This window comes from Onychostruthus taczanowskii, unplaced genomic scaffold, assembly GCF_017590055.1.
Source record: "Onychostruthus taczanowskii isolate IOZ18803 unplaced genomic scaffold, ASM1759005v1 scaffold183, whole genome shotgun sequence".
Lineage (NCBI taxonomy): Eukaryota > Metazoa > Chordata > Aves > Passeriformes > Passeridae > Onychostruthus > Onychostruthus taczanowskii.
The window spans coordinates 453,781-461,912 of NW_024499051.1; the positions used below are offsets into that span (position 1 = coordinate 453,781).

The 8,132-nt window shown below is 46.9% G+C and overlaps 1 protein-coding gene across 6 annotated transcripts in view; it reads right to left on the reverse strand.

The window, feature by feature from the left end:
- MARK1 (microtubule affinity regulating kinase 1) overlaps nucleotides 1-5,936 on the reverse strand; it is a 57,372-nt gene extending 51,436 nt beyond the window's left edge. Inside the window, exon 1 of one of the 6 annotated variants that reach the window (XR_005952412.1) lies at nucleotides 5,505-5,935. Coding sequence is in view for 4 of the 6 variants with exons in the window: in XM_041401023.1 (XP_041256957.1) it covers nucleotides 5,505-5,555 (51 nt within the window). In the remaining 2 variants the exon portion in view is untranslated. Of the gene's footprint in view, nucleotides 1-5,504 lie in introns of all 6 variants that reach the window. The other 5 variants (XR_005952411.1, XM_041401023.1, XM_041401025.1 and 2 more) reach the window with 5 other exon arrangements.
- Between the last annotated feature and the right edge of the window lie 2,196 nt (nucleotides 5,937-8,132).

Genomic DNA, 8,132 nt, shown 5'->3' on the forward strand with positions numbered 1-8,132 from the left:
ACTATTTTTTCTGTGTTTAAACTACTGATAACAACTGAAAGCTGGCAGGTGATTCCTCTGCTGAGCAACAGCAACTGTGATGGTGGAAACTTAACACGTTTATAGTAGAAACATTAGTTTGCAAATGTAATCAGGTGTCATGGGGGAAAAATACTGCCTTTATGATGATTGAAACATTTAAAATGCAGAGATGAAAAATCCATTTAAATCTCTCTTAATATAAACAGGAAGTCCATAGGATCAGAAATACACAATGGAAAAGACCCCACTGGTCAGTTTGCCCAGAACATACTATCCTTGTTCTAGTTCAGTGTTTAAATCCAGTGACCATGTAAGTACAGTTTTCAGAACATCAACCACAAACAATCTAACTTTATGTTTACCTATGAACCTCAAAACAAGTACTACAAGCAAACTGCATTAACTCTTATTGAACCGTAACACTGTACACTCATTCGTGATGCCTAGAAAGAACACTGAATCATGAACATTTTCAGTGCTTTGTACCAAAATATTCCTCTTTACATATAGAAAATGAAAGCAAGCATGTGTATCACCTGTCCCTTTACTCTCTCTAATCCACACAGGTTAACTTCAAAATGAACTTTGCTCTCTCCATGCATACTACTTGAGCTCAGCACGTTTTCCCCCCACAACATAGGAGCTCAGTTCAGATGTGAAGCAAAATAACAACAAGAGAAAATCTGCGTAGAGAACACACGAACCTCCAAAACAAGATAAGAAGCACATACCCGCTTCTTACCATTTCAACAAACATAGAACCTAATGGTGTATTTATGATCAAGGAAAATAAACTTGCAAGGAAAAAACTCGGGCATTCTTCACTTTGCTCAAGTCCATCTCCTGTGGATAAGAAAGATACAGCTGTACTCTTGAATCCATAAGGCTTGAAAATTAAGCCATTCTTCTGCTTAAGGCACTGAAGGAAAGAATTCTTGTCAGAATTCTTGTCAGATACTTTCTCCCACGCCCCCTGTGTCCAAATCAAAACCATGTGTTCTTTTTGTGCAAAAGCAAATCCAGAAGGGGGAAAAAAACCCAAACCATAAGGAAATTAAACATGGTATAATCATTATAATCCCAACTTGACCATTTAATTCTATCCTCTCATCTCCTGCCCTGTTCAATTTCTTTCCTCTTTAAAATGCAGCTGTCTCGTAGGCTCCCCTGTCAGAAGGGCATCCTTCACCACACCCACTTGAGCTGGCTAACCACAAACGGGTGTGAATGTGTCAAAGTTATAATCACTTTTATGATAATGAAGCAAATCACATGGTCATATGTCACTGGTTTATCCTTCTTAAAACTTCCCCTGCCATGACATCTCAATCATTCTCACATAGCACTGGCTAGGTAAGACCAACCACAATTCCCACATTCCTCCTCGACTCTGGCCAGAGTTATCATCCAGCACTCCTGCCTTGTTCATTTCTTCTTCCACTGTAAACATGCCAGTCTGCTCCAGCAGAATTAAACAACTTTGAGGTATTTGAAAAGTACAAAACAAAATAATACCTTAAAACTTAGCTAGATAGGTGAAACCACAGCACAAGTAAACAGCAATACCTTCACACGTAATAGTAATACCTTCAAAATATTAAATTACACTTACTAGAGAAGAAAAAAAAATGTATTCTTATGCCAGATTAAGAGGTCCTTATGTCAGAAAAAGCAAACTACTTCCAGCGTTCTCATTCTTACTGACTTAAAGGACTATACAGCAAGTAGTATAGAGCCAACTGTTGAATCTCTGAGTCTTTTCTTACACAGAGCTCCCAAAAACATCAAAGAGAATATATTACCTATGTATTTCTTCTCTTTTGCTTTGATTCAGGATAACTGTTCCTCAATTAGATGACACAACACAAGGCAACATGTTGTGAAGGGAAAAACATAAAAGCCCCTCTTTCCTCAATTAATACCAACTCAATGAAAACAGAAGAGATACTATAGCTCAAAACTTTTGATTCCTGTCCTTCTCTTTTTCCATCAATAGCAGAGATGGGAAACTCAGTTCACCCAAACGAACTCCAACTGCAATTGTTTGAATGCAGTGATACACTACCTGCCAGTCTACAAAAAATGTATCAAGAGGAGGCTGTAAATAGTTACATGTACAAAATCAAAACACAGGAAAAATTATTATTTTGAATACTGTTTTTACGCCTTACTTGAAAAAATAAATCCAGTAATACACATGAAATACAGTACTGCCTCCACCCATTAATTTCCCCAAGATTCCAAATAAACTGTTAGTACGAATAAGCGTTTGATAATCACAATCTACTTTGCTTCCTTAAACACAGCTTTCATGAACAAGAAATAACATTTCCAGTGAAAAGTATTTATGGACATATGCTAGGGAAACTAAGCATAGCACTGGGAAATGTCAGGAATACCAGAAAGGCAAAGAAAAGAGTGTAAAGCTCTACAGTGCAGACCTATCAGTTACACACACACTGATGCCTCCCCGGCCCTGGCTCCTTCCACCTGTTGTCTGTCCCTTGCTGCCGGTTCCTGTTCTTTTCACTCCAGCTTTGTGATAAGACTTTATCAAGTAATATGCTGCCTGATCTTATCCCTTCTAAAATATTTTCGAAGGGCACTGTGGGACAAAAGGCATTATGGAAACAAGCAAGTTTTTCACCCATCCCATCAGGAACTCCTGTAATTCTTCAAGGAATGTATATTCTTCTGACAGGTGTTATACCAAATATTATAATTTCTTTTTTCAAATGATAACATAAATGCTTGCACATTCACTGAGAAAAGCACACATTAAAATTTTATTTGTTTTCTATTTCAAAGTACTGAAAGAAGCTGCCAAGAGACGGGGTGGTGGTGGCAGCATAGCTCCCCATGATTTCATGCAACAACCTCACCCCATGTGCAGAGCACAGCTGGACACACACGTGGGGTTGTACTCAGAAGTATCAATCAGCTCTCTCCAGACACAGAGCTCCAGTCTGTCCCTTGGGAGTCACACAGCGGAGCAACACTGCGAGAGAGCCATGCGCATCAAGCAGAAGAAAAGAGCCTCTCCTGAAGATCACCATGAGCTGCTCAGGAGAGCTTTGCTAATATACACACCAGAGAACTGGAAATATGCACTACAAAGATGGACTTTTTTACCAGCTCCATAATTCCTCACTCTTCCCAATTACTTCTCCCTTTAGTGACAACTTCTCACCACCTCGGTTATCCAGAGCTTACTAGCTTGACTTTGTCCATCATGAGCCACCAGCATAAACAGTTCCCCAGTCCATTAGAGTTTATTAACAGAAGGAAGTGCATTAGAAGTAATTCAAGAGTCTCACCTCACCCTTGCAGAATCCATTTTAAATCAAGGGATGCTGCTGATCAGGAAGTCAGCAATGGACCACCTACTCCTCCTCCATCCACTTGCCACCTTAGCCAAAGGTCTGATGCAAGAGACACCACAGGTGGCCAGGACAGCTCCAAAGGCTGCCCAAAAGGCAGAGCTCGAGGTCTCTGCTCCAAAATCCTGCGGATGGCTACTAATGACAGCACTGGAGTAACTGTGCAGATTGGAGAACTTACAACTGCACAGATCTTTGGCGATTATCTGGCTAGAAGATTATACTCATTAGTATAAGGTTTCAGACCTACACCAAGGTTTCCAGAAGCAAATGTGCAATTTTAAGTATTCGGATACCCTGTACAAACCTAGGTGTTTCAAATGCCCAATGCACTCTCTGAAATTACAATAATAAAAACTTAACACCTAGTATTCCTTAGGTGTCAAAACTGAGCACTCATGAGTACCATAATATTTTCTAAATTAACAACCGACACTATGAAGCCCTCATTCCATAAAAGATGATGATATTTGAGAATATGTCCATTTTCCTTGTGTAAATTTTGCAAGTCTTATGGACTGTATTACCAGATATACACATAAATACTTCTTATCCTTTCCTGCCATCTCTTATCTACCTTTCTATATACGTTTGAAATAGAGACTCATGAGTAACATGCATCACGCAAACCTGGACTTTATAATTTAATTAAATTGAATTTTTCATCCCAAGGACTTGCTTTTGTTCTTACAGTAACACAGAACTCATCAGTCCATAAAAAGTAAGGACAGACCAAACACATCTATTTGCTTTAACTAGTAATAAGTCTGATATTGCTGTATCAATTAAACGTCCACTGAGTGACTGATACTAAAAGCTCATTATAATAATTCACCACACTGGGGCTTCACTTCTCTAGCTATATTATCTCTGTTACCTTTGTCTTCCAAATCAGCTTCTTACTTAACCTTTCATTTCATATCAGTCAGTAACCTATTCAGGAGGCACTACTGCTTGGGCTTGTATAGTTACAAACCTCAGGAGCCCCTGCTACTAACCCGAATGTCTATAGAATAGATTGATGCACTACAAACAAACATCTTCTTCAACCCATTTCAGCCCGCTAGGCCATCTTCCTTCGTTTCTTACCAATCATTTTCCACACAAACAGAAGGTGGGTATGACTGCATGCGTTACATTTCCTTTTCGCCCTCCTTCTGCCAACCCCCCAAAAGGCAATTAAGTACACATATTGCAAACAATAGTGCTTTTAACACTGGTCCCCTCACCCAAGAGGAAAATTTCACAACTCCCGCACCACCACCTATGTAAATAATCACCACTGATGGACAGGTCCAGACGTGGTCCAGCATTCCTCAGGTACACCGTCCATCATAGCCAAGACTGATTATTTTCTATGAAAGACCACTAAAGCAGAGAACACCACTAATCGAGTCCGGGCGGAGCAGAGAGGACCGCAAAAATATTTAAACTGAGCACCAAGGAAGGTACAATGAACTCGAGAATAAGCAAAGACACGACCACAGCCTCCCTCAGAGGCAACACAAAGCAAAGCAGAGGAAGGGATACAACAACACCAGGTCTTGGAAGTGCAAACCGAACAAAGAGCAAGTACGGCTGAACCCCAAAAGGTGAGGCAAGGCCAAGTGCCAGGCTGTCAGACAGCCCACAAGTGGATATCCCAAGGCAGGCGCGGAGGCGCCGTGGGCGGGGGCCGCCCTAACGCGGGGCACCCCGCCTGCCGCCCGCAGGGATTACAGGCCTCTCGCCGGCGGAGGCCCGCAGCCAGCAGCCCGTATGAGCGACAGCCGAGGACATAGAAGGGCAGGGCAGGGCAGGGCAGGACAGCCCGGCCCGGCCCAACAGCGCTGGAAGGGGCTGCTGGAAGGCTCCCCGCCAGAGGCCCGGGGCCGCGGGCGGGCTGGGGCGACGTGGAGCGCGGAGGGGCCGGACCCGCCCCAGCAGCGCCGCGTGGAGGAACCTGGGCGCAGGCAGGCGGCGGTGCCGGCCCGGCGCTCGGCACGGCCGCGGCCCGCCCGCCCCTGAGGCACTCGGCCTGGGCGGCACGAAGGGCAGGGCCGCCACCGGGTACCGGGGAGAGGCGGAGCGAGGCAGGGAGGGGGGTCCCGGCGCTACACTCACGTTCTCCGTGTCCCGCTCATTGACGGTGGGCAGCGGCGTGCGGGTGGACATCGTGCGGGCCGCGGCGGCGCCGTGCCCGGCGCTCCGAGGGGAGAGGCCTCTGCTAGGCCTCGGCGGAGCCCGCCGGCCGCCCCCGCCGGCAGCCGGGCGCACACGGCGGGACGCGGGGCCTCCTGTCCGCTACGCACCCGGCGCCATCGCCTCGCCCAACCGCCTGGCCGCCCCTCCGGCCGCCTCGCCGCCGCCGGGCTCCGCGCAGCTCGGCCGCCGACTCCTCCTCCTCCTCCCCCGCCCTCCTGCCCGCTCAGGTGAGCGACCGGCAGCGCAGGGGGGCCGCGGCGCCTCCTCACAGCATCCGGCGACGGTACTAACTCCGCCTCGCTCTCCTCCTCCTCTCCCTGCCAGCCCCCGCCCCGCCGGCCGAGCCGCAGGAAGCGCTGGCTGGTACGGGCGGGCGCGGCAAGCGGGGGCGGGCGGTGCTGTGGCGCCAGCGTCGAGGTGGTTGCGGCTCCGTCATGGGCCCAGCCTGGGTGGGGGCCGGGCGGGAGCGCGGTGTGGGCCCGGGATGATGTGAAGTGGGCCCTCATAGTCAACAAGAGGCAGGTCTGATCTCTCCTCTGTGGTGACCAGTGAAGAGACCCTAGAGAATGTCCTGGAGCTCAGTCAGGGGAGGTTTATGTTGGATGTCAGGAAAGGGTTCATCGCTTAAAGGTGGTTGGGCAGTGGAATGGGCTCCCCAGGGAAGTAGTCACAGCACAAGCCTGAGAGACTTAAAAAGCTTTAGGACAGCGCTGTCAGGCACATGGTGTGATTCTTAGGACTGTGTGTGCAGAGCCAGGAGTGGGACTCGATCGTCCTTGTGGGTCCCTTCCAACGCGTTAAGGCCTGTGCTTCTGTGGGACTGGTGTGATGCTCCGCCGAGGGGAGGGCGTGTCGCCAGTGCTCCGGAGCCAGGGCCCGCCGGGGGAGCGGGCGTGTCCCTCAGCCTGGCGGGATGGAGAGAGCCAGCGCGGCTCGGCGAGTCGGTGGCCTGGGGAGCCCCAAACACCCTGCGTGTGGACTGTGGGACAGAGACCTTGGGGTGCTGGGGCCGCTGGTGTTGGCTGGTGGGTTTCTAGCAGCTGTCCCTCCTTAGCTCTCCATTGTCTCTTGTAACGAGGAGCCTGAAGAAGGGCAGTGGGGCAGCCCTTCTGCCTCTTGCACACCTTCAAATCTGCAATTCATGCGTTCTCTGGAGGTTTGTAAAACTCTGTGTCAGCGTCGGAGCATCTGTGTAAATCAAACCATTTATTTGTGCGCCTCAGCCAACCCGCCAGCCTCCTTTACCCACTTGAAGTTGAAATGGGATCAACAAGACAGTGCAGGGCATCCCTCTGCTCATGTCCAACCAGCTCACAGTCCTTGAATGCTTAACCAATGACCTCATGTGCTTAAAACTAGAGCCATACACGATTTTTCTCTTTGAGAAGTTACTAATGTTTGCACAACAGCAGCTTTTGCTGGAAAACCAGTCAAACCCTTCAACAAATTCTAAAACCAATTGCAAAAAAAATGCAAGATACCCCCCAGCTTCCCCTGCACCAGAAGCAAAATAGTGGGTCTGAAGTTCCATTGCGATATTTTGACAGATTTGTGTAGCTGAGGCTGTAAACATGTTCATAAATTCTGTAAACACAATCCTTGTTCTGAAAAATCTTCCTTAAGAAAACACTTGGGAAGGCACTTCATGAGTTGTCTATCTATCTTCAGGAAGCTCTTGTGAGCTCATGAAAGAGCACTGACTGTTATACATTACTTATAAATAACGCTTACATATGCATCTGTATGTATAGGTAAATACATTAGTAGTGTGTGTAATTCTGGCTATAGTAATTATGGTGTCATTCAAGAGGTACCCCGAGCTCCTCAGCACTGGTCAGTCCACAGTGGAGTTTTCCACATATTTGGGAAAACAGCTGATGCAGGCACAGGCAGAGAATGTGCCCATGTTGTAAGAGCAGTGCAACTGGACTCGCTCTTTGCACATTCAGCATCATGTTGCTCTGAGCATGCCTGATTTGTCAGTCTGGAAACAATAGAGGTTCCCAGCTCATCCTTGGACCAAAGCCTCCCAAACCCTGGCAAGGGCTTCTGTGAATTCCTAGCTGCCTCCTCACATAGCTGGAGCTACCAACTGTGAAGGAAATTTTAGGGTGCTTTAGTTTACTGGGAATAAAATAATCCAAGATTTGGTTTATTTGAGGTAAGCAGCCATGGTCTAGGTGGCATGCCAAAACATGTTTGTTGACAAACTGGATATTAACCCAGTTTAGTTGCTTAGCTCATCAAAATGCACTCACTTTTATCCCAAGTAAGAACAAGACTATGTCTGGGGCTCTGTGTGGGGCCTGACTCTGCAATCCTTACTTGGTCAGAACTCCCACTGATGCAAACCCATCCTGGTATGGATTTGTATATACACCTGTGGTCAGGGAAGAAAGAAGTGTAAGCTTCAATGGCTTCTAAATGTGTTTAATGGCACGACTAACTAATGCAAAGGTTAGAGAGACTTCCTGCATTACAATTTGAATAAGCTTTGGTCAGTATTTCATAGGAAAATTTCATTGGAAATTGAAAGTGTAATAATGT